Source organism: Cimex lectularius, unplaced genomic scaffold, assembly GCF_000648675.2.
Source record: "Cimex lectularius strain Harlan isolate CLEC.00 unplaced genomic scaffold, Clec_2.1 scaffold57, whole genome shotgun sequence".
Classification (NCBI taxonomy): Eukaryota; Metazoa; Arthropoda; class Insecta; order Hemiptera; family Cimicidae; genus Cimex; species Cimex lectularius.
In genome coordinates this window covers 503,724-529,966 of record NW_019392642.1, presented here as the reverse complement: position 1 = coordinate 529,966, position 26,243 = coordinate 503,724, and the positions used below count along the sequence as shown (strand labels likewise).

The 26,243-nt window shown below is 34.0% G+C and overlaps 2 protein-coding genes across 4 annotated transcripts in view; one reads left to right on the top strand and one right to left on the bottom strand.

Annotated features, from left to right (window-relative positions):
- The window catches only part of LOC106661991 (beta-Ala-His dipeptidase-like), an 18,413-nt gene extending 10,829 nt beyond the window's left edge, over positions 1-7,584 (bottom strand). The window contains exon 1 of one of the 2 annotated variants that reach the window (XM_024229865.1): positions 6,714-7,584. The gene's annotated coding sequence lies outside the window, so the exon portion shown is untranslated. Of the gene's footprint in view, positions 1-5,335; positions 5,440-6,713 lie in introns of those variants that run through there. The other variant, XM_024229863.1, reaches the window with a different exon arrangement.
- On the top strand, positions 5,579-26,243 carry LOC106661868 (semaphorin-5B). Of its 2 annotated transcripts, none has more exons than XM_014385592.2 (16): positions 5,579-5,663; positions 12,831-12,926; positions 13,373-13,472; positions 16,367-16,574; positions 16,662-17,000; positions 17,113-17,312; positions 18,531-18,673; positions 18,748-18,889; positions 19,133-19,286; positions 19,370-19,583; positions 19,739-20,071; positions 20,131-20,294; positions 20,607-20,970; positions 23,662-23,814; positions 23,878-24,024; positions 25,694-26,243. In XM_014385592.2, the coding sequence occupies exons 2-16, from the start codon at positions 12,833-12,835 to the stop codon at positions 26,068-26,070; spliced, it is 3,132 nt and encodes a 1,043-aa protein (XP_014241078.1). In that variant the 5' UTR covers positions 5,579-5,663; positions 12,831-12,832; the 3' UTR covers positions 26,071-26,243. The 2 variants fall into 2 exon arrangements, with proteins under 2 accessions (XP_014241078.1, XP_024085624.1); XM_024229856.1 differs by having other exon boundaries at positions 25,691-26,243.

Here is a 26,243-nt window from a genome sequence, read left to right as displayed (position 1 = left end):
GCATAACCTCTTTTTTTATCATTCTGGGAATGCTAGATATTGATAAATCTATAAAAATCTAGGTCGCGAAAGTCGTACATTATTTTTAAAAAAGGCTGCAAAAGTTTGCATGCAAAGTATAGAATGTTTAAAATGCCATGACCATCAAATGCAGGTTTAAAAATTGAGAGCCTTGTTAATGAAGTTAGGAAATTCCGTATAAGACGTCTCATACTGTTTTGAAGGTACGTGCATTTTTTCCTTCGTGGGATCAGGAAGCAGTGATTCATTTTCAGTAAGGTCCAAATGGTCTGATGATAAATGCAGAATTATTTATATGAACTTAAGAGGGTGCACGCTGTTGAGCCGAAAATACCCAGCGAAAAATTTTCCTTGTATCACGCACCTCAGAACCCAAAAAGAATAAATTGAGATCCTAACTTATCTCTCAATCAGCTTACAAACCACAACGTTTACGGCTTTATACGTTATCAAATCCATGCTCGTCTTTGTCCGGATATAAGTAAAGATTTAAGACTGAGGAAGAAGTAGAACAGATGTAAAAAATAAAAAATAAAACGTGTGGTGATTAGTGACGGTTAGTCGATGATTATTCGGAAATCGTGAGATGCGGTCTGGTGTGATGTAGGTTTCAGAAAAACATTTTCTATATTGTGCCAACGTTTCGATCTTTATTGAGATCATCTTCAGAGCCTGGGATTTACAAACAATGTTTACATTTAACAAACACATGTAGGATGTGGAAAAAGTGAATTTATACAATGCAAAAATCATATTTATATTCAATCAAATTACGCATATCAATACGCAGAAAACAAACACTTTGAGTGGGTAGAAATACTTTGATTGAATATCATTTTTTTTTTTTGCAATGCATAAATTCACAAAAATTTGGTTGTCTTAATCTTACGTACCATAATTTACTGTTTGTATTTGTTACTTGTGCAAGCAACTTTGCCTTCTAATTGTCTCTTTGCAAGTTGTTTTACGACTAATGACCTTCCTTCTGCAATATTGGGAATTGTAAATTTTGTAAGTTGCAATAAATATTTTTCTTGTTAGGACATAATAAAGCCTTTTAATTCGTACTTTTTTCATAATTTGTCCAATACAATATACAAGTTAATCCATTATATGTTTAGCGGTCACTATTTACCATACTAATTATTCCAATACAGCGCGTGACACAAGCTTTTTCATCTCAACCAAAACCTTAGATAAAAAAAATAATTAACTGGAAAAATATATAAAACTGCTTTTCATATTTTATATATATATATACTGAGTTTTAAAGTAAATTTTGCAAATTTCTGAGTAGCTTACCGAAAATTATAGTTTATTGAAAAATTACTTTTTTATGTCTACTTGTATACTATAACACACTGATCTGATATAACGATCAGATTGGATTTGATAATTAAGGGTTATGTCAAAGAGTCGGACACATCCTTACGAAAACCCAGGAAAAAAGAAAACTTTGGCTAGACTGAGGATAGGGCATTGTCGATTGACGCATGGTCTCTTGATGTACCGGGAGCCTGCTCCAGTGTGTCCAGATTGCGGCGAAATAATCACTGTTAAACATGTTTTAATAACATGCAAAAAATACACAGACCTAAGAAATAGGTTCAAACTCGCAAATAATTTAAAAACAATACTAGGTGACAATTTTAGTAACATCGAGAAAATATTTGGCTTCTTCTATGAATCCTGCCTAATAAACAAAACATAATGTTTCACATTCAAATGTTATTTAGAAAGCCGGAAGAAAGCCTTTGAAAATGTAATAAAAATTTTGCAAGTTTGCTGCTGTCAATAGAAAAATGTAATGCACGCAGAAAAATTGTTTATTTCACATCCGTGTAAAGACTCAGACACAAAATAGCCGTTTCCCAGCTGGCAAAGCAAAATTCACGTGTTAAAGTGAAAATTTATTCCCTCATTTAGTTTAATTCAGCTTTAAATATTGATCTCGTTTTAATAACTTTTTACATCATGTTTAAGAGAGAGAGAGAGAGAGAGAGAATATTACAAATTAGCTGATAGCCTCCGATCTCGCTGATTGTCTCAGTGCAGTATACATTACATACAATTGGTTCGGAAGCTCTGCACAATTTCATTTATAGCATATTGGTTTAAACAAAAAACCAAAAACATAACATATCTGACTGCGAATGCTGATTTGGGTTTCACCTAATAACATCCAACTTTTTATGCCAATTTTCTCGTATATCGCATTAAACACTAATTGATGAGACTATACTCAAAGACAAAAAAACCGTATACTTGTATTTTGTTTTTCATTTTAAAATATATATGTATTTTTATCGTTATATGAATTACAATATACTTTTTTTAATGTAAACCAAATAAAACGAGATATTCATGAGTAAAAATTATTTAATTGTGATGGTTTGAAAAAAAAAAATTAATCAAAACACCATTCATGGTTTAAAATTTAACTAACAATATATGCTTGTACTGTTTTATTAATAAAATTTGTAAATACATAAGCTTGGTTCGAAGGGCCGGTAAGGTTCGAACCCTGGACCCCGCAATGATGGTCGCCGTGACAACGCCTTCAGTTCACGTCACGTGGCAAACACGGCGCAGACAATAGTTTTCATTAAACGAAAACTCATTACAGTCGCCGACAGACAAACTGGAGAGTTGAATACAAACGTACCTATCTACTTTGTTTAAAGTAAACACGTTTAAAAACTTTTCGGTTCAAGAATTAGGTGTGGTAGCAATTTTGCTTGAAGAAGAAGAAGGAAAGAACTTGGATGGTAAGGAAGTAGGGCAAAAAGGATAAGAAGATTTGTTGTACATCCAATGAATTCAAAAAGAAAAAGATGATAATTCTTCACGCTCTAAAGACCTAGTGGACAATGAAGACAAATTTATGTCCTCGAATCAATACGATTAATTTTTCGTTGTACATCAGTACAATATGAAAAATAGTCGCTAACGCCACAGACGCACCAGCTCAGACAAAATAATTCATACTAATACCAGTTCAGTATAGTCATACCAGCACGTAACGCGTCCGCATGTACCAGCTAAGACCAAAAAATGTTACGTACGTTATCTACATGAGTATTCACTTCTACAGGAATTCAGCGGAACATGGACGTAGACACGCGCCAGGAACGGCCAGTATTGTCGTACAGAATATTCGAATTATGCTGCCACGTTTCTGTCCTTGACTGTAGCATAGTAAGGATAGGGATAAAAGAGGTGGCCACAAGTCCTTCTGCACCTCGACCTAATAACTTACTGGCTTGCTTCGTGTTATTAATCAACCTCCATAGCCTTGCCAGCGGCTTCTTATTGTACGATCTTTCTTGTGGCTTTTCCTGTTCTACTTGCAAGAATCTGCACCTACATAAACCTTCACAAAAACGTAAAATGTGTTTTGCTGTCCTCCTCTTCCTGGGAGTATCTGTACAGTGTTTCTTCGGTCTGTACTCCTATCCGGTGCTTTGCTAAGTGGCAGTCCAACCAGAATCCTGGTTCGGTTGCGGTTCCCTTCCAGTAATTCCTTTGTAAGTTTTTCGTAATTTTAGTGCTTCTCCTTCCTTCGAGTGCCTCATGTCATGGTATTGTTCCATCAGGTGTTGGACTCCTTAAGGATCCATTTTAAGATGTATCCTCTTTTGTGGCAGGATTCTAAGCCACAGTAGGGTTCAGGACCTAAAAGGTCCATTGGCTCCTTCTTTGGCCGACATGTCAATGTTTGCCTCTATGCCCCAGTGCCCAGGGGCCCACGCCAGCGTTAGGTCATTAGTGTCGCTGACTTCCTCAGGGCCTCCATGCACATCCAAGCACTCTTTGCCTTCACCTCTCATGAGGTTAGGTCCTTTAGAGCTGCTGGCTCAGAGAAGATGGCTATCTTCCATGAATGTATTCCTAGCCTTTTTATATCCTTGGGGCAAGGCGCGCAGTGTTCAATCGCTATGACTTCAGACTGGAAAACTGTAGCACATTTACCTAGGTTTAAGTTCGGTCATTGGATTCATCCCGAAGACTCCAGCCCCCGTGCCCTTGTCGGTTTTGGAGCCGTCAGTGTACCATTTTTAACATGCTTAAGGATAAATAAAATGGGTAAGTGCGTTTCATTCAACTTTCTAGTTTGTCTGCCGGCGTCTGTAGTGAGTCGTCGTGGTGTGAAAACTTGTGTCTGTGCTATATCTGCCACGTTACGTGCTGCACACGCTACATGCTGGTATATACGAATCGACCTGTTGTGGCCGACATTCCTAATACAATCGTTGTAAAAAAAAAAATCGTTAAAAGCAATTCCGCAGTTTTATACCATACTTGGTTTCAGGTAAATAGGTTTTAGTTACGTTCTGGAGACTGTTAGTCTGTTTTTCATCGATGAGTTAAAGTTTCGTCCAGTACTTTTGTCAAGTAGCATCTGTTTAAGTCTCGTATCGTTCGTAAAATGTGACAGTAGGTGAAACCCAACTTTTCTCTGTTTTCCGTACACGCAGACAGATCTGTAAAGGTGACATGGACTGGTTTTTCATAGTCTAATCCATTCTGTTATATGTAGATGAAATATCTGCAGTTTCCGAAACAATTATAGGATCACGATCATTGCAAAGAATTACTCCATCCGCGGAATAAAAGTTAGATAAGATTGGCCCAAGCAAACTGCCCTGCTGTACTCCCGCAGTCAGAGAGAAGTAATCCGGAGTAATCTGATCCTTTTATCATTTTTTATAAACTTAAAAGTTTCCGATTGTTGTTGAAGGTCTTCCGCGGGGTCTGTTTACATAGGTCTTATCTCCAGAAGAAAACTTTCAAAACAGAAAACGAATCGAACGTTATTTCAATAGAATTCCCTTCACCGAAAACCTGATTAATATTCCGATCAGCTCGAAATCAGGATCACCGAAGTTTGAACTTACAAAACGTACCATGCGAAAGTCACGTGTTTCAATTGTTTAAAATAAAACTAACATGTGACTGTCTACTTGGATAGAAAGAAAACATTGTTAAAAAGAAAATCAACAAGTGTTTAATATTGTTTGAAAATATTTTGCAGGAAATCAACCGGTCAATCCTCTATAATCTCATTTGGGACAGCCAGATAAATTGGGTTTTATTAAATTATACAACTGCTGTCACAACTCACGCTAAATAATTGCAAAACGGGTACATAGTAAACATAATCAAAACGTAGAAAAGTAATTTCTCCGCTAATTGACTTTTTTCCTGACTGCCAAAAGATGGCCAAAATGTATTTGAAAATGACTGAAAAATCCAGTTAGGTAGAGTTGACAAAAGAAGAGAAAAAAGTGGTACAACTCGCCTACATGTTTACCTGGGGGGCTTTGGTGCTTCGGCGGCTTGGGCTTGGCCCCTCTTCCAGTCTTCGGCTGTGTGGCGCCACCCGGTGCCGTTGACCAGCACTAGACGCGCCTTCAGAGGCGTTACTGAAGGTTGAATTCCTGTTTCTCCAGTTGGCTTTACGGAACGGTTTCGGCTCGTGACATCTGTGCGGGGTTTTAAGTTTATTTTCGTCACCTTCAGTGAAATCTTCGATCGATCCTGCCCGATCGGCTTCTTTTTGTGTATACAATATGCTGCGATAAGAAAGATTCCGTTTAAAAATCGGATAAAATGGATTGATTGTTATGCCAAATATTTCGGTAAGAATATTCAATTTTATCATTATTTATCTTTAAGAAACCGATAATATTGTTCCCAACCTGAGATAAACTCTTGCTGTTTAAACAACCTATGAGTACGGTTTGTACGTTTTTTGTTTGTTTTTCTCCCCTGTCTGTGCAACGGGATTTTAATTCACCTAGACGGCCTGCTCTTATTTATCTTTGCCTAATAAAACTATCTCATTTAAATAATACAGCATTACTCCTCGTAATGAAAAAAAATAAGCAAACTACATATTCGTAAACAGTTAAGACCTTAGTTGTTTATAACCTTATTCCAGTGTAATTGTAAGCTCGTGTGTGCGAAACTGCGAAACCTGTGGACGGTTGGAGAGGCGAGCCCGTTTTTATTTTCCCTAACCATCCCTGATCTGTGGGTGTAATTTAGAACAAACAGCAGCGTGTAAATACGTAGTATTCCGATGGTAAAAAAAGTTTTTTCTTTTTTTTTTAAGTGGAGGTCGGAGCTTTACGCCGATCCACCCACGTCCGAAAATGAACAAATTTCAAGAAAGCGCAAGCCTTCTCGAAGATGTGATCAGGCTTCGGCCGCTGCTGCACCACCGCAAACTCACAGACTAAATTGCCAGTGATCATATAATTTGAAATTTATGTCGTAATTTAAAATCTGACCTGAATAAAAGAAATTTCTCTAGATTAAATTGTATATTTTAAAAAAAATGAATACGCGAATTTGACAGAGACCTAAGGGTTTTGAAAATGTATTTCTCGTGATTTACACGGTTAACAAATTTAATATAAACTTCTATTTAAAACATAAATTAATGCTTCAACTATAATTTTTTTCTGAATTGATTTTTGTGCGCACGAGTTCTTATTTTATATTACAACTGTATGACTACTAGAAAAAACGTCGTTATATCTCAATTGCCGAAGGAGACGCTTCTTCAGTCAGGTCGGCCGTGATCCGACTTCTTACCACTTTTTCTGCTTTTTCAGCTGGCCGTTCTGGTTCCTCGCCTTTTCTGCTTTCTTCTTTTTTTCCGAGGACGATGCCCGGTTACCTACCTGTAAAATGTGGAGGAGCGCCGACCTTCCACAACAGGCTTTTGACATTTGTCGTCTCGCACGAGTGATGTGCCATCCAGCTGTTTCTGTGTGGCTTTTTTTTCTTTAATAATCATACTAAGCACATACGGTTGGCACGTGCCTTACGACCAACGCGATTTTGCAGAGAATTTACGCCCGGACTGATCCCGAGGCTGGAACTTTTTATCGGTCTGCCGTGCCGGCCCACACGTACTTTGTCTTCCAAGACGCAGAACCGGACCGACTGACTGCTTATAGTCGTGGTATCCTGTAGTAAAAAAGCAGTAGTAGTTCACTGGGGCGTGCGTATTTGGTCGTCAGTAATGCAGTATCCATATTGTATAGTACTTATGTACAATACATACAGGGTGAATTTAACTTCAGTTCCACCCCCTATATATTTTTTTATTGGGACATTTTTGGGAAGACTCCTCCAATTAAAAATCAGTTAAAACAGTAACGTTTTCGAATTTTTTCGATATTTTGGATATTTCACTTCTTTTCAAAAGTTTTTTTTACATTTTGGGTACATTTTATGGATCGATGGGTATCTGAGATCCAGTAGAAATAATAGTCGAATACATCAGTACTCAAACTTACAACTATCACCTCCACCGGCTGGTGAAAATCTAAAACCAGGTAAAACACGTACTTTTACAATTTTTTTTAGGTATTTCATTACTTTTCAAAAGTTTTTTGTATTTTGGGTACAATTTCTGGAGGGATTGGTATCTGAGATCTAGTAGAAATAGTCGAATACTTCAAAACTCTAACTCGCAACTGACACCTCCACCGGTAGCTCAAAAACCAATTGAAACACCTACTTTTTCGAATTTTCTCAAGGCTTAGATTTTTCACTGGTTGTTTTTTTTTTTTTTTTTTTTTTTTTTTTTTTTTTTTTTTTTTTTTTTTTTTTTTTTTTTTTCAATTTGGGCACAATTTCTGGAGCGATTGCTATCTGAGATCTAGTGCAAATAGTCGAATACACCATAACTCTAATGTGCAACTAACACCTCCACCGGTAGCTAAAAACTAAAAACCAGTTAAAATATCTACTTTTTTCGATAATTTAGACGTTTCGCCAATTTTAATTTTATATATATAAAATTTTTATTTTTTGTTTACTTTCTCGTAAACGAAAAAGTTTTTATTTAACTCTTAAAGACAGCAGGATACGAATAAAAGCTTAAATATTTCCAATAGTAAGATAGCAACTGTTCTGTGTTATTCACTAAAAAAACTATTTCCAAATATTGTTTTTCGCAAAAAAGAAACAATTTTCTCAAATAACGCAGGCTAACAGGACACTCTGGATGTAGGTCATTAAAGCGCAATTCACCCTGGTGCAAATTTCTCTCTACAAATATAAATTCAAAAGAATTAATGTTTGACAAACAAACGTAAATAAAAATTGTTGACGCTTTTGATTAATCCTAAAAACAATTATTGAAACAATTTAATCCAAGGTTATCATTTCCTAAAAAACCCATCAAACTAAAGTTTAATTTTTAAATTTTTCGTTTTACTGTATATCGTAAAAATGTCTCGTACAACATCGTCATTACAAGAAAAATTGGTTCTCCTGTTTGAAAACTGGGCCGAAATTTTTGTGAATTTTTTTCTTTCGATACCATAAACAGTTAATTTATTTTTTTAAATTTTAAACAGATAAATTGGTTGAAGAAAATTTCGTTATATCGAAAAACTGTGTTCTGAAATAGTTTCTTGTGAACAACTTGAGAACATGTATGGTGATGAGTGACCGTTAATCGATATTTATTTAGAAATCGTGAGATGCGGTCTGGTATGATGTAGGTTTCAGAAAAACATTTTCTTTATCGTGCCAACGTTTCGATCTCTATTGAGATCATCTTCAGGGCCTGGGATTTAATGAATTATAGAAAATGTCTTTTCTATACCGACATCCTTCTCCACCCCTTCAAAATCCAACGTATATAAACACAAAATAGCAAAATCTCACTGGCACTCTCGACACGACACGCAAGAATGGCACAATTACACAGAAGACAAACACTTTGAGTGAGTAGAAATACTTTGATTGAATATATAAAAAATATATTTTGCATTGTATAAATTCACTTTTCCACATCCAAAATGTAATTGTTATATGTAAACAATGTTTGTAAATCCCAGGCCCTGAAGATGATCTCAATAAAGATCGAAACGTTGGCACGATAAAGAAAATGTTTTTCTGAAACCTACATCACACCAGACCGCATCTCACGATTTCTAAATAAATAAAAAACATGAGAACAGTTGCTCCAAATCAAAAACCGTTTGCACCGTTGAATCCATCTTCAAAAACCTTTAAAAAATGTACTCTATCGATTATGGATACTAGGAAGTGGGTGTTTTTGCCCCCAAGGACTGCACCCCTCTAACTTATCTAAAGACACGATGTTTTCATATATCATTGATAAGTATTTGCCATTAAAAAAAAAGTTAAGCTTCTATAAGTATCCCGCTATCGTGGAAGTTAGATCATTTTGGCCCTTGAGAAACTAGGCAAAAATTAAAAGTTTATCGGCTTTTTTTTCCGAAAAACCCCCCATAAAAAATAAATAAAGGGTGGAATAGAAATTAAACTCACTCTGTATAAAAGAAGCCTAGAAGTGGTCATTTGTAAAAGAAGAACGTTATTTTGAAATTTAAGTTTATATGAATGCAACATTAAGACTTTTTAAAGTAAACTTTATTGCGATTAATTAGTCGGTTCCAGTTGCGACAGTAGATCTTCAAATACGGAGAGGAGTCCCCCCCGGTAAGCCCAGGCCTGGCTTCCACATCGCTATTTTATACAGGGTGTCCCTTATTACATGGCCCGGTTGAATTTCTCTTGAACCAACGAGGCTATCAAAAAAAAAATTTTAATATATTTTAGTCAAGTTTCAAATTTTCAACCTTTATTGGTAGAAAAATTATACAGGGTACCTCAGGCCCAAGGATTTTTTACGTTGAAAACAATGGTGCAATTGGATTTTACATTGGTCAACAAAGTTATGGCAAAAAGTTTTTTTTTTCTTTTTTTTTTTTTAATTGGTTTGCTATTTATTAATCATATTTCATGTTCGAACTGCCTGCCTTGTGTAAAGATGCAAAGAATTGTTCTTTTTGACCACTCTTCACCGGTGCTCAGAGCGATAGAGTCACGGGAGATGGATTGACAAGCATTTGCTATCCTTTGCGCAGTTCTTCGATTGAGGTTGCTAGTTATGATTGGTGTAGACACTGTTTTTTAAGTGGCCCCACAGAAAATAGTCACGTGGAGTTAAATTGGTGACCGAGGAACCAATAGATCGGGACATGAGGTCCTATCCACCTATCTTCCCGGAAGAGACGATACAAATAACGCCTCACCTGCAAAGAATTGTGTGCGGTGCATCCATCAAGCTGGAGAATCATTCTTTGTCGTTGTTGCAGAGGAACATCATCTAATGGTGCAGGTAAAACCTCCCTCAAAAAAATGGAAGAACTGAGCAGCATTTAAATTATTTTCGTAGAAATAAGGCCCAATTAATTTATTAACCGGCAATCCACACTAGACGTGAACCATCTGATGTCATAGAAAATTCCAGCGGTTTATTTTGACATTAGAGGTGAACTTAGATTTATCAGTCCCTAGGATGTACGGAAGAACGTTTTCCTCATTCCCAAATTTGTGCAAGGCACCATAGACGCCTATCATAATCAGAGTCCAGAAGTCCTAGGACAAGATGAGAGCTATACTATCACTAATTTTAGTTTCTGAAATACCTAAAACCCTTCCAACACTTTGGAGAGAGGAATTCGGATTTCCTCGTACAAACATTAAAATATTCAGCTCCTCGTCGAAATCACGCTGCCAATTTCTTGGTGATGGAACAGCAACTGATCCGTAGCTCCTCATATTGCTGGCAATACGAATAAACGTTTTGTGGTTTACTCTGGGGCGATCAGGAAATTTCTGGAATTGCTGGACTGGACGACGCGCAATACCACTATCAATAAAGCAGTCGTACATATCAACTCGTTGTTGATAGGAAAAATGTGATGTTCTGTTCATTTTGAATTGAATACTGAACGTAAAATTTATTTACTTCCAGGAATTAAAATTTGCTCTCATAATGCGAGTTTGACTAACAATGACAGAATGTAAACAATAAAGGCAATTCATGTTTACTGTAGTGAAAAAGCAAATTATTGGAATTAAAAAAGAAACAAACGAAATGCGTTTTTCAAACATTTTGCCATAACTTAAGTCATTTTTTGACCAATTTAAAATCCGATTACCATTATTTTCAGCATAAAAAATCCTTTAAACTGGTGTTTAAGGAAGTATAGGGTCGTGTTTGAAATTTTGAAATTGAATTGCCTGAGGTACCCTGTATAATTTTTCTCCAAGAAAAGGTAAACATTTGAAACTAGACTAAAAAATATTATACACTTAGCTATAGCTTCATTGGTTCAAGAGAAATTCAGCCATGTTTTATACGGGTTGCCATGGTAGTCGTTGGAGATTACTTTTCCGACTTCGACTATTCTAGATCAAAGTTGATCACTTTTCACAGATCCACCATGATTTGTCTAGTTATGATTTGCTAAATTCACTAGTTTCGTGGTCCGCTTGACCAATTAATGTCTTACAATTAATTAAGGTTTTCAGTTGAGATAAAAAAGTCAATGGCAAGAGCGGGATTCGAACCCACGATCTTCGGCTTGACCACTTGAAAAACGGCAAAAAGGAGGGAAAATTCAAAAGGTGTGGTTGAGATGGGAGGTTGGTGTCCGAGTGGATCGAAGTCTCGATAGCTCAAGTGGTAGAGCAGCGGCGTATCAAGCCGAAGATCGTGGGTTCGAATCCCCCTCGTGTCATTGACTTTTTTATCTCAACTGAAAACCTTAATTAATTGTAAGTTATGATTTGTATAGTTTACAAACAATGAGAACGGAGTTACTAGCAGTGGTCCAAATTTCGAGGCTTTACCTCCAGATATGATAAATAACAGACAAGTAAAGCAGTTTTTTTTACGAGGGTTCGCAAGAGCAGAGGTTTATATCAACCCTCGATGTTTTTTGGAAAAAAAAGTCCATTTGTAAGGATGCAGGGCCGCTGGATTCGAACCAGGAACCTTTACCTTACAGTGACGAGCGCCGTGTCAACGCGTAAACCGTTGCGGCCACCGACCCCCCCCCCCAAAGCGTTATTCGATTAACAATAACAGCTTGTGAAGTTTAGAAGAAACCGAAGTTGTATAAATAAAATCTTGCGCAGTTTTTGTATCTGATTAATTTTTCAAAATGAATTTTCCATACATATTCACTTGACATTTTTCTGTTAGTCTGCTTGCTGATAGTCTTGAATAAAGACAATTTTTTCAAAGTGAATGCATGGTCAAATAGAAGCAAATCATTCATGCCGAGCTTCGGTGACTGTTTCAGCGCAATCAATCCCTACCATTTTTCACTACATTAAATTATCCATATTAATACATTAACTGGGCACTTCCAATCCGACAGACATGAATGACACATCTACACGGAAAATAAGCACTTTGAGTACTGAAGATGATCTCAATAAAGATCGAAACGTTGGCAGGATTAAGAAAATGTTTTTCTAAAATCTACGTCCCACCAGACTGGATCTTACGATCTCCAAATAATCATTAATACATCTTCAATGCAAATGTATTACTTTAATCATTATTTATCTCCAACGATGAAACACTTCAATAAACATGATGATATCACAAATGTTTGTGAATATTCACAATTGGTTTGTAGGCTTTTAATTTCAATTTCAACCCATCTGGAATAGATTCCTATGCCAACTGTTCCAGTATGCCGTGTACCTGTTGACAGATTTCCGCCTGGATATTTGCAGGTTGGTAATCTCGTGGGTCTACAACCCATAAGTAGCATTTACAGCTCACGTTTTTCTTCTCTCATTACAATTGAGTCGATCTGTTTGTTTTCGTCGTCGGGTTAGGAGCTTTAAAACATGTAAGCTCCAATCTGACCGAGTAATGTCAATTACATTTATCTTATAACTATAAATTTACGTAAACATTTTAAAATGATAAATATAATGTTTTGTAGTGATGCTTCCTGCTTTGCTGACGTTGTTGTTACTGCTTCCAAACGCAGTTCTTACGAAAGGACAAAGTACTGATCCAAGGGAGATTTCTTTCGAAGGTAATTTAAATGATATTATTTCACTATTTATCTGATTATTGGTAGTTTATCAGACGAATAATATTCACGTTATATAATTTGTACGAAGAAATCAGTTAATCGATTATGTAAAGTAAATTATAAATGACCACGTATTACAATTACATTGTTACATTTCATATTTAGAAGGAAAAAAAAGGATGAAAGTTTGTACACACTTTCTTGTAAATGCATACTTCTTAGCTGCTACTCAATCGTTGAGAAACAGAACATTGAGCATGATGTAGATTCGTAAAATATTATATGCAGAATAAAGAAAAATTAATTCTCTCTTAACATTTTCTTCTTGAAGATTAAGTAAAATTCTTGATGGTCGGATTCATAATATCAAAAATGCCAATTTTAATACAAGTAACCTACAACAGAATATCTTCGATTTTTCTAGCTAATAAATACTTTCTTTACAGATCTGCTGTTAAATGGCAATTATTTTACGGAATCTGGTGTTACAAATTACACCCAGATGTTGATCGACATATCGAGAAATCAAATCGTGGTTGGTGCAAGGTAAAAAAAACCGCTACATATGTATTTCTCTATCTTTTGTAACAGATACCCCGCCCCGCCGACGTGTTATCGTTCATGAAGACGTATCGTAATTGTTTTTTTGTTTTTTCGCTAAATGAAGTAGGATTAACCATAACACTATATTTATTTATTATTTCGAAATATTTTTATCTTATCTTATGGAGCACTAAATCTTTAAATAATTCAATATTGACTGCCAAGCTAATTAAATAAATATGAGTGTCTGTAGAATTATTTATTATAGTACAATTTCTATCAGGTTTTCATCAAGCGAGATATTTAGTAGAAAGTAGCTAACGTTTTTATACAAGCAAAAAGAATAGAACAAAATGAAAACATTTCTAGATTCTTTTTTTTTCAAATTCAGTAAATAAACCTCGGATTTTTTCAACTTGCATTAATTTGGATATAAATATCGTTCATTGATATATCTTACAATATATGTTAGACTAAAAAATATAAAAAATAAGGTTTGTGTAAGTATTAGGTATATAAGGTAGGCTTCTTAATAAAATGTGTTTTTATAAAAACTATAGATTTTGATGAAGGGTATAAATTCCAGAAATGTCTAAATAAATTAAAATAAACACCCAAAAAATGTATAGCTTATTACATTATAATGAAATCAGGAGTACGTTAATTGCGGCCTGCTTGACGCCACCTTGTCCTTGTGTCCTTTTCGCAGGATCGTTACAAGACCGATTTGAAACAAGTAGGATACATCGAAGAAAAACACAGACTATATAGTAAAATAGTCCCAACAATTCTACTAAAGCTGTTATCATTGACAATTTTAATATGAAATATTAAATTATTGTATGGTTCAAAAACCAGGACTGTTATTGAACATTTTTTTTTTTAAATCACGTGTATTTACGCTCCACATGTACGACACACTGATACATGCTTCCGGACCTGTGAATTAATTTAATATATGTATACATAAGAAAATTATGAATATTATACCCAAAAATCCTTTTAAAAAATAACAGAAAATTCTGTTTTTTAATGCTCCGAACATTACTGAAAACGAGACACTTGCTTAATATAATCGACTTGACTGAAGCAAAACAGAAAAGTTCACCGTTAAAATAGTCTCATTTATAAAAAAAAGTACAACATAATAGGCTCTCATAACTTATTACATTATAATAATTATAGTAATTTTCACGTATTTATTATACGTATTGCAAAATCTTTTGGATGGTCTTCGTTAAAACGATCGTTATACCAACGAGAGGAAACGATAAGAAATCTAAGAATACAAATAATACAAAGTAATAATAATAACAATACTAAGTATAAAGATGTATAACTATACACTAAGCATTTTTTTTTTCAAATAATCAGAATAGAATCGAATCACAGATTTTTCTTTAAGGAAATGTTAACTAAATTGTACAAATTAATTAAGAATAGCATCTTAACTAATAATGTGCCACGCAAGACCTACTAGTGGAATATCAACAGTAGCATTTTATAAACACAATTTTCGTTTATAGATCAGATAAGACCGGCAGAAACTAATAATAAAGATACAAAACATTTTTGAGTATGGTCGATTGAATTTGAAAAGTGAAAATTTGCTGTAGAATTTTTCGAAGTACTCATTAACTGCAAATCTTTCTCAGTTCTTATCGCGCTTTATTTATCTGGAAGTTTTGACCAAGTCATCTGTCGACTGGTTTGATTTCTCTTATAAATAAAATAATTTTATCTTGTAGGTCGTTATACCAACGTCGTAACGGCGAAAAATTTAACAAATTAAATTAAGGTTTCGTTTTTATTCGCACAATTGAACTTTCTAGATTTGTCATTTTTGTTTTCAGTCTTTTAGAATGGCCCGTCGAGAAAAACAGATGAAAGCCGAGGGGGTCGAGCCCCCAAATAAGGAAACCAGTCCCATCGAGTTCAGCCAACCTTTCTAATCCAACCATATGTTACTAACTTATTATAAATACTATATTATATTGTTTATGCGGTACACCACAAATAATGCAAGTTTTGAGTAGTCATTATAATTTAAATGAGTCGTATTTTTAAACTTCGCACTATTGCTCAGATATATTTAGCAGCAATTAAACTTAAAACATGTGCTAGTATATTTTTTTAATATACGATTTTAGTTCTTACTAGTTTCTATGTAACTTTGAAAATAATTTTCCCATTTCCCATTATAGGAGGCGAAATGTTCGCAGGATTGTAAAATATGTAAAACGTGATGATGTCTGCGTATCAGTAGTTTCATCGTCTTCGAACATGTTGGTCGTCCTTTATTCCCTGGTTTTGTCTGTCAGACGAATTTCTGCATTACACCATACAAAGAGGATGGTCTGGTGGCATATGATCGTGTTTTAAAGTAGCGAAAGTCCGAAACCCGTCTGACAGACTTAAACCATCGCGAATAGGCAAACCAGGATGACCGGAGAGATCGACATGTTCTATGTTCATACTGCTAAAGTTGATAACAAAGTTTTCTCGTTCATCCATCCGCCCATACCAAAAAAGAAAGCCCTTCATTGCATTATTTAAAACGTAATTTTGATTCACTCGACAGTAAGAACAATGCCTGAATTGGCGTGAGATCTAATAAAAATTGAATATTCAGAAATTAATTTCGTATTTTGCCATGAGTGACCACTTCCTGCACTTCTTCACCAAAATACATATTTTATGTAGAAAATTGCATAAAATTTAAAAAAAACACACATTCATCTTTGCAAGTTTTGAAGTGTAAGATTTGTGGGCAACAATGACTAACAGCCAATATTAATTACTTGTGTTTCGTTTTTAAATTTTTATTAATTTGTATCCCGTATTTGGGTCATTCTAAATAAAGAACCCATTTGAAAATGTATAATTTGTGTTTGTAGGGACAGCTTATTCAGATTGAGCCTTGAGAGGCTGGACAAACTGGAAAAAGCTTCATGGTTAGCTTCAGCAGAAAAAGTCGCTCTTTGTAACGATAAAGGGCAAACAGAGGACCACTGTCACAATTACATAAAAGTTCTCTTGACAAATGGGAGAAGACTATTCACCTGCGGCACTGGTGCATTTTCTCCACAATGTTCGTGGAGGGAGGTATGTTATTAACTATCACGATAAATTGTAATTTTAATTTACATGGAAGAAACTGTTTTTAAATGATTTTTTTTTAATGTATTTTAGATGGAGGAAGTGAATAGGGTCACATCATGGGTCCGAGGGATTGCCAAATGTCCTTACAACCCTCGTGCCAATGTCACATCACTTCTTTCACTTCCGACTGGGCAGTTTTTTGCAGGAACACCTGTAGATTTTTCTGGTGCCGATCCAGCTATTGTCATGGATCCTATGGACACTGGATACAGGCTTGATCCATCAAATTCAAGAATGTTGTATTTAAGAACAAATCAATACAATTCAAATTGGCTGAACGAACCACAATTTGTAGCGACATTTGAAACTGACGCATTTGTTTATTTTCTATTCAGAGAAAGTGCAGTTGAGTACATCAATTGTGGAAAAGTAAGTGACTTAAAATCTAATTTTAAATTCTTTGCAATATGGCATATTATTATTAAATTAATGTAATAGTTCAGGAAACTGAGGAAATTTATGTCACTTTTGTTTTGGTTAGATTATCTATTCGAGAATAGCCAGAGTCTGTAAAAATGATACAGGCGGTCAAGTTATGCTTAGAGACAATTGGACCACATTCGTGAAGGCTAGACTCAACTGTTCACTTCCTGGAGAATACCCATTTTACTATGATAATATTCAGGGAGCTACATACTTAAGAGACAGAGGCCTATTGTATGCTACCTTTACCACACCAGAGTAAGTTTTTTCTTTTTATTTTTCTAAATATTAAACTAACCTTTGAAATAAAATCACTTTTTACATAACAAGACTCCACTATTAAAGCTTAAAATGAAGCACAGAGTAAACTTAAAGTATTTTTCGCCTTTGTGTATTCATAAGTTTCTCATTTTGCTTGGTGGTTGCGATTTAACAAAAAGTGGACTGTATGCAACTTCAGCATTTCAGATTTTTTTGTGTACAAAATTAAACTTAAATTAATTTAGGAAAACTAAGGTAACACCAAAATACTGTAATGTAAAAAAAATATATATTAAAAACATCAATAATAAATGATTATTTGGAGATTGTATAAATCCCAGGCATTGAAGATGATCTCATTGAAGATCGAAACGTTGGAACGATAAAGAAAATGTTTTTCTAAACTTACATCACACCAGACCACATCTCACGATATACAAATAATCATTAATTAACGGTCACGAAACACCACACTGAATAATAATAAAAGATTGGAAGGATATTTGATTATTCTGACTTTCTTTAGAAAATGGATGGAAATAGTGAATATACATTGAAATTTGAGTCTTGGTTTTATAAGAACATTTATACATAATTCATTTCAAGAAAACATCTACATCAGGAAATGTGCTTGTTTTCATATATTTATGTATATATACAGATATTTTTAATGTGACATACTTCTGATTTTTTTACATCAAATTCGAGATAACCCTGATAGTTTTATCAGTGAATAATGCTTGAAGATTGAACTGAATCAGAATAGTGAATTAACACTTGAAATAGTGAATATACATAGAAAATTGAGTCTTGGTTTTATAAGAACACATATACAGTTCATTTCAAGAAAACATCTACTTCATGAAATATGCTTGTTTTCAGTATATGTTTATGTATACAGATATTTTTAATGTGACATACTTCTGATTTTTTTACATCAAATTCGAGGTAACCCTGATAATTTTATCAGTGGATTATGCTTTTTGTATGTTTGTTTTAAAGTTGATATCTTTAAAAAGAAAATTTCGGCTATTAGTAGCAAAAAGTGATAATCTTCATATATCATCAATCACATATCATCAATCTTCATTTATGAATCAAATTACGATTCCATCTACATAATTCATTTGTTTGAAAAGTCATATAACAGTAATGAATATAATTGTTCAAATATATTTAAAAGCATACCTTACATATTGTCTGTACTGTTTACAGCAACAGCATTCCAGGATCAGCTATTTGTTTGTTCAATACAAGTGCTATTGAAGAGGCATTTGATGGTCCTTTTAAATACCAAGCAAGTGCAGGTTCAGCTTGGGAGAGGAAAAATGTGCCAAATCATCATAGCACATGTACAGGTTGGTTGTTGTTAAATTTAGTTAACGTTTGTAATTTCCAAGTTGTTTTTACATAAATTGTATTATTTTTTCAGGTAACCAAACCGGTTTAGATTCTACAAGATACCAGCTTATGGATTTGGCAGTTCAACCAATGTCGACAGAGCCTCTATACCATAGCGAACTAGAAACTTTGACACACATAGTAGTCGATACAATATCAACAAAAATTAACAAGTAATGTATATCTATAAAAAATTATAATAAACCATTTTATAATTTATAACATGTTTTAAATTGTTGCAAATATTATAATACGTACTTGTTAAATCATATATTGTAAAATTAAGTTCCTGTTTTATATCTCTGCTATAACCAGATTTTAAAACATAATTTGCTTTTAATTTTTATTCCATATTGATTGTGATTTAAAACAAATATTATGACTTATTGGTAACTTTTATTATTTATATGTTGTAGCAAAGTCGATGTATTGTATGTAGCAACTAATGAAGGGGTCATAAAGAAAATCTCAGTACTCCCAAGAACTTTGAAAACTTGTGTTTTAGAAATATGGAAACCATTACCTCCAAATTCACTTTCAAAGAAAATCCATGCGTTACAACTAAGCCTAGTTAGTATTTTTCTACAAATACACGTATATTTTTGCTTAGGTTTTGCAAAATATAGTTTAAATTAACTTTACTTGTTACATAGGATTCTCTGTATGTAAGTACTGATGAAGGTGTTATGAGGATTTGGAAAGAACACTGTAGAAGATACAAAAATAGATTGGCTTGCCTTGCATCAATGGACCCTCATTGCGGTTGGCATGAACACAAAGAACTTTGTATGTTAGCTCCGGATAACAATCCTCTCTCTCGAGCATGGCATCAAGATGCTAATCAGTGTCCGACATTAGTACATCCAGGTATACAATTGAGTATGGGTTTTCTATAATTAGATAATATTTCTATGTAAATGTTAAAATTCTAATTCAATCAATACAAGAATTGATTTGTACAGATGTTATCCTCGATTAGAATAATTTAAATGACAGGCAGGCGTGTTATATTTTGTTTTTAGTTGATGGAGGTTGGACTGCGTGGTCTTCATTTTCTCCGTGTGAACATTCCAATGGGGATACGTGTCTATGTTCTACAAGGACATGTGGTAACCCTTCACCTTCTAATGGTGGCAAACCTTGCAATGGGTTTTCTATCAAAGTAACCAACTGCACAGTTCATGGTGGTTGGACGGCATGGTCTGTTTGGTCGGCTTGCTCTCAGACTTGTGGTATGGCAGTAAAAACTAGGAGAAGATCGTGTGGTAATCCAGCTCCTCAGCATGGTGGGAGAGTGTGCATAGGCCAAGATCGATCAGAAATGTACTGCCATTCTAATCCACCCTGCCCTACTGGTAATTGTCTTCAGCTGGCTGTTGATATTGACATTGTGTTTAATGGAAATTGCTTTCAGCATCAACCCCAGTTCTTGATGGTGGCTGGTCATCCTGGGGTCCGTGGGGAGAGTGTTCTGCAAAATGTGGAGGAGGGTATAGATTTAGGTACAGAACATGTTCAAATCCACCGCCACAACTGCCTGGAGGGCTTGACTGTCAAGGATGCCATATAGATTATCAGGTATTTATTTTCTAAAAATATTTTATTTTACAACACCTAAATTAACATTGTAAAAGGAAACCATCCACTAAACTCATTAAATTGTGACAGTTTGTACCAAACTACATTATAGTACTCTGTCAAGTCTCAAGTTGGCAGCAAAATGTACACCCAGATAGATTTTGTATAAATGTTTACCTAGTTTACACAACTTTCATTGAAGTAAATAATGAAGCCTATATGAAAAACGTATCTTACTAATGTCTAAGTAAACCAAGTAAACGTTCACTGAGAAACTATGCAATAGAACTTAGTATTTGTTAACAATTTCAGGAATGTAATTCAAGTCCTTGCTTCGATAGTAGACGTCTTTCATCATGGACACAATGGATTCCACTAAGTAATGGGACAGAAAGAAGATTCCGATTTTCCTGCAAAGCTCCAGTACCAGATTCATCATTGATAAAAGTGGGATTATTTAAAACTGATGATAGATATTGCTCTCGTGACGGGATATGCACAAAATCGGAAAGATTAGACGTGGATGAAGTATGGTCAGAATGGTCCGCTTGGTCTCCTTGTTCCGCAGGTTGTGGTACCGGGCAGCAATCAAGGGTGAGAACGTGTGAAGGACCCCATGGGGAATGCACTGGACCTACTCAAATTACTAAACTATGTAATCTACAGCCATGTAAAGGTGGGTTGGTATATGTTTTCTAATTATGTTTCAAAAAATTGTTTAATCTAAATTTACACTTAAAATAAGCTTAACTGTTGAATATATTGAAATAACCTCTATCTCAAAAAAATAAATATCCAAAAATTGTTTTATTTTTCTTATTTCTTATTTTTTCTTCTTATTTTCTAAATGTTTTAGAGAAATGTTCAATAATTCAGCATCCTGTACCATTTTCTAGTAACTTTATGATTTATTTCTGGAAAATATTTTAATTTTGCATTATTTTTATTATTCAGAAATCGTGAGATGCGGTCTGGTGTGATGTAGGTTTCAGAAAAACATTTTCTTTATCGTGCCAACGTTTCGATCTTTATTGAGATCATCTTCAGGGCTCAAAGTGTTTGTCTTCTCTGTAATTGTGCCATTCTTGCATATCGTCACTCTCAACACAAACACTTTGTGCCCTGACGATGATCTCAATAAAGATCGAAACATTGGCACAATAAAGAAAATGTTTTTCTGAAACCTACATCACACCAGACCGCATCTCACGATTTCTGAATAATTATCGATTAACGGTCACTAATCACCACACATTATTTTTGTAAACGTCTCTTCTTCTTTTTGTTGGGCCCAACCCTGAATTTGGAAAACCGAAAACAAGGTCCCAGGGGGTTTTTTATGATAGGACCTGACTACAATTGTTTAATTTAATGATCAGGCCCCTTTTTTTGATATTCAATTCATACCAAAGTAAGTACAGACCAAAATAGTAATTAAATTTAAATCTTTTATTACAATTTATTTTCAAATAAGATTACAATTTCTTTTATTAATTATTATTTTTAATTTAAAGAATCTTTTACTCTATAATAAAACCTATTTCAGTATCTACAAACATTAATTTTAAAATCGAATTTAATTCTCGTTTTATAAAGAAAAGTAAAGGAAATTATTATTGTTGTTATTATTATTAATTTTTGACCACCAATTAGAAAATACAATTAATATTTTAACATAATTTTTGAAATCAAATGCTATCTATTAGTTTTCTTTATAAAAATATATTTTTTGTGACAACCTTTTTTTAAATTAAAATACAATTATTATTTTTAGTTTTTTGACGTCAAAATATAAAATTTACTCACTTGAATTGTGTGCACACCAAATTTTTCTTTATTACAAATAGACAGCTCTTATCCCATGGAGCACAGAAAGGGAATTGTTTTTTTGACTTAGAAAAATAGCCCTTTCCTAGCCCCTACTCTTTTCACTGTGAGATGTGGGTGGAGGAGCATGACGGTACATTCAAATCGAAACGTGACATTTTGATTTATATATAATATTTATAGTAATATTTTTTTAAATAAAATAATTATAATACTATTAAGTAATTAAGAAAAAATAATGTAAAATTATTTTCCAGAAATAAACCTTGTACTTGAAAATGATCTAGGATACTGAATGAATGTACATATTTGAATATCTCAAAACACCTTAAAACAAAGGTCTAGAAATAAGAAAAATTAAACAATCCATAAAAAGAAAAAATTCATATCAATAAAAATAAAAATTATTCTTAATAAAAGTTAAAAACATTGTTCCATCAATGTTATCATTATCAATTATCATACTGAACACTATTGTAACATGGCTGCCTCAGAGACCCCCTAAACCCGGAGGCGAAGGCCCAACATGGCCTGAAGGTCAAAAGCCACAAATTGTAATAGATCTTTCCAACATGCTTTTGTCACATACAAAACAATTTTGTTTAAACTCCAAAACGTAAATCAATATAAAAAATGCTCACTGCCACTTACAAAAGAAACCAAAATGGATTTTCTGAATCAAACAATTTTTGCACAAGCTGATCAAGATTATAAAAAACTGGAGGTCCGTCCTTCTCCAGAACAGTACAGAAGATAGCTAGAACCTTCCACTGTCAAGAATGGTCTTACGATGCCTGAGGGTTGTATAAGTGCACGATACTATTGAAATGAATTTTTTCCAAGTTTTTTTGCAAAGACGTTTGAGAAGAAAAATTAGTGTCTCAAGCGGGATTCGAACCCATGACCTTCGGCTCGGAAATTTGTTTGTGACAATAATTTTTCTTTTCAACCGACTTTGCAAAAAAAAGTTGAAATAATTAATAGTAAAGCAATAACAAATTAAATAAAAAATACATTTTCATACTTCTTATATTAACTATAATTTGAACAAATCTGGGGGTGCTCATCACTATAAGCTAAAGATCCTGGGATCAAATCCATTGGCCCTGTATTCGAACCTGACAAACTTACCAATGGGCTATTTTTTTCTCTCAAAAATGCCAGCTCCCTTCGGGTTCATATAACCTTGGAGTTGAAATACCCTTGAATTAAAGAGAAAAAGATGAACAAATAAGCATTAACTAAGAAAAATAACATTTCATTTAATTATGTTGATAAATACACTTGTATTTAACATGGCCAGTTGAAATTACACTAAACTTGAAAAGATCAATTTTAAAAATATTGTTATAAATAACAGAAATTACTTTCTCTCTCTCTCTCTCTCTCTCTCTCTCTCTCTCTCTCTCTCTCTCTCTCTCTCCCTCTTTCTTTCTTTCTTTCTTTCTTTCTTTCTTTCTTTCTCTCATTTAATATTTCAAAAGATCTGAATTGTAGCCCATTTTTCCCCAGTTTCAATATTTTTCTTGGAAATTTTCAGGTGAATGGAGTTGCTGGAGTGAATGGTCACCTTGTACATCAAGCTGTGGATTAGGTACAAGACAACGGACTCGTGTATGCATTGGAGAAGATAAAAATAGCTGTGATGGTAAATCTGTAGCCCATCAAGACTGCAATGTGTCACCTTGCTTAAGTAAGAAATTAAATTAAAAATTGCATTTTATATTTTTGTGTACTCAACACATTTTTCTTTTAGCTTCTGAAGGTTGGTATGAATGGAGTATTTGGTCAGAATGTGATTCATCTGGCCATCAGACAAGAACACGAACGTGTTCCACAACCAGTCCTGGATGTATAGGGCCTGATATTGATTCCCGACTTTGTGTTGATGCCATAACTTCAGGTAATATTATTACAACTTATCCTCATTTAATCTTCCACCGATTATCATAAATACAAAAGTTTACTTGACTTTTTAAATGCTAGCTTTCATTAATTTCACTGTGTACGGTCTACCACAAATGTTCTAGTAAATTCTGTATAATTAGCTGCATCATTATATATTTCAAACATTGGTGATAATTATAGTATTAGATAAAACATTTCTGGATTATAATATTGATAAAAACTTAGGGTCTGGAGATTAAAAAGTAAATTAATAATATACATTGTGATATTAGCATCCAAATGATTGTTCAGTATACATATATTTATAACCTTTTGGTCGTACATACACACTGTCTATAAAAAAAACATCGGCCATCTGGTTTTTGCACAAAATATGGCCAACATTGAAAATGCATATTTTCTCAGCCTTTTAAGTCATAGACCTGCACTAGGTCTCTAAAAAAATTTAGAAAATTTTATGCTGAACAAGATGGGTTTTTTAAATGTTTTCCTAGCTCTAGTCGTACATCAGTAAATTCAAAAATTCGGGAACATGTTAATTTCTGCACTTTTTACAAAAACTTCAAATTGAGCTGGGGAGCCAGGAAATCACCCTGGAGCGGAGCCCTTAGAAAGGAAAATGTAATAAACTTTCAATTGGTCACCTTCTACTTAGCTCTATTTCTCAACCGTTCACGAGCTAATTCCCGATTTTTGGGCAAAATACATAGTTTTTTTTTATGTGCTCGTGGAAAAGACCGATCACTCTTTTTCCCGATTTTACCATATATAAACCTATTTTTTCAATTCGTTATTTGAAGCCTATTTCAAATACCTGTGAAATGGGAACAGCCAGAAGCATTTCACATCCAAAAGGTCAAAGTAAGAATTGTCGCATCCCTGTTCACTTTTTTTTAAATCCTCGGAACAAAATTTGTAGAGCGTCAAATTTGTGAAAAAATGACAGTTAAAATTTATCCACTCTTCAAAATAGGGAGAGAGTGATCGGTTTCTCCATGAGCATGTAAAAAACCATGTTTTTGCCCAAAAATCGTGAATAACTCAAAAACGGTTGAGAAATCGGGCAAAGTGGAATTTGACTAATTGAAAGCTTATTAAAATTTCCTATCGATGGATGCAGGGTGCTGCTCCAGGACAATTTCCTGGCTCCATAGCTTAATTTGAAGTTTTCGTAAAAAAAGCAAAAATGTTCCCAAATTTTTGAATTTGCAGATGAATGACTGAAGCTAGGAAAATAGTGCAGAGTGTAGCTTAAAAAGCTGAGAAAATATGCACTTCCAAAGCAGGGATTTTTTTTATGAAAAACTGGTGCATGGTTGGTAATTTATTTTATTATTTATTTATTTTATGGGAAATGTAGTTTTAGGTAAAATTAATATTAAGTATGCTTTAGGTTTTCTTGTAAGAGATTCTGTGATGTAATATTATTATATTATGTGTAATATTATTTTTATGTATTACATATTTATCATTACAAATATCAGTGGTTCCCAATGCTCTTCAACAAAACAAATATTTTTAAAAAGTTACATCTTTTTTTTTTTTTAAATTGGCATACTATTAAAATCAGATCTAAAATGCTAATTATTGTTTCTGGGATCTTTACAGTACTTGTTGGCATTAGCTTTATTTTGTACATTTAAAAAAAATTAATGTTTCAGAAGCGAGTGGTTTGGGGATTGGCACTGCTATCGGATGTTTATTGGTAGGGTTGTTGTTGGGATTTATATCATTCCTCATCTTTAAGAAGTTTCTTGAACGAAGATCAACTAATCGACTTCCATCATCACCTCACTATATATCCTCAAAACAGAATCCTTATGTGACCGTACCCCTAAAAGAAACCCCTCGCACATCGCCCAAAAGAGCTCCTTCATTTAATAGACAAAACTCAAATGGTTCTTCAAGACTGTTTAAAGGCACGATGGGAGGCAATGGTTTGCCAGTCGAATATGAGACTGCTACTATTAAAAGGAACTCACATTCACTTGTTAACGGTAACCTCAGGACAGACCTTACTGAACAGGATAAATTCTTTTAACAAACTGTGTGATAACATGTAAAGTATGAGGATGTTTGTTGCCTACTCAAGTAATAGGCGGTAATAGGCAAATGTGCCTAATGAATTGTTTGTTGTAATAGACTTATAAGGTTAATTATATCTTTATTATTGACAAAATAAACAACCGTAGGGAAATTACTTCCAATAATAAA

Bases quoted from the DNA above. Each gene is read 5' to 3' on its own strand.
- LOC106661868 (XM_024229856.1), top strand. From the start codon at position 12,833: ATGCTTCCTGCTTTGCTGACGTTGTTGTTACTGCTTCCAAACGCAGTT. The intron at 13,473-16,366 runs GTAAAAAAAACC...TTGTGTTTGTAG, and splicing joins CAAATCGTGGTTGGTGCAAG to GGACAGCTTATTCAGATTGA. The intron at 19,287-19,369 runs GTTAGTATTTTT...CTTGTTACATAG, and splicing joins ATGCGTTACAACTAAGCCTA to GATTCTCTGTATGTAAGTAC.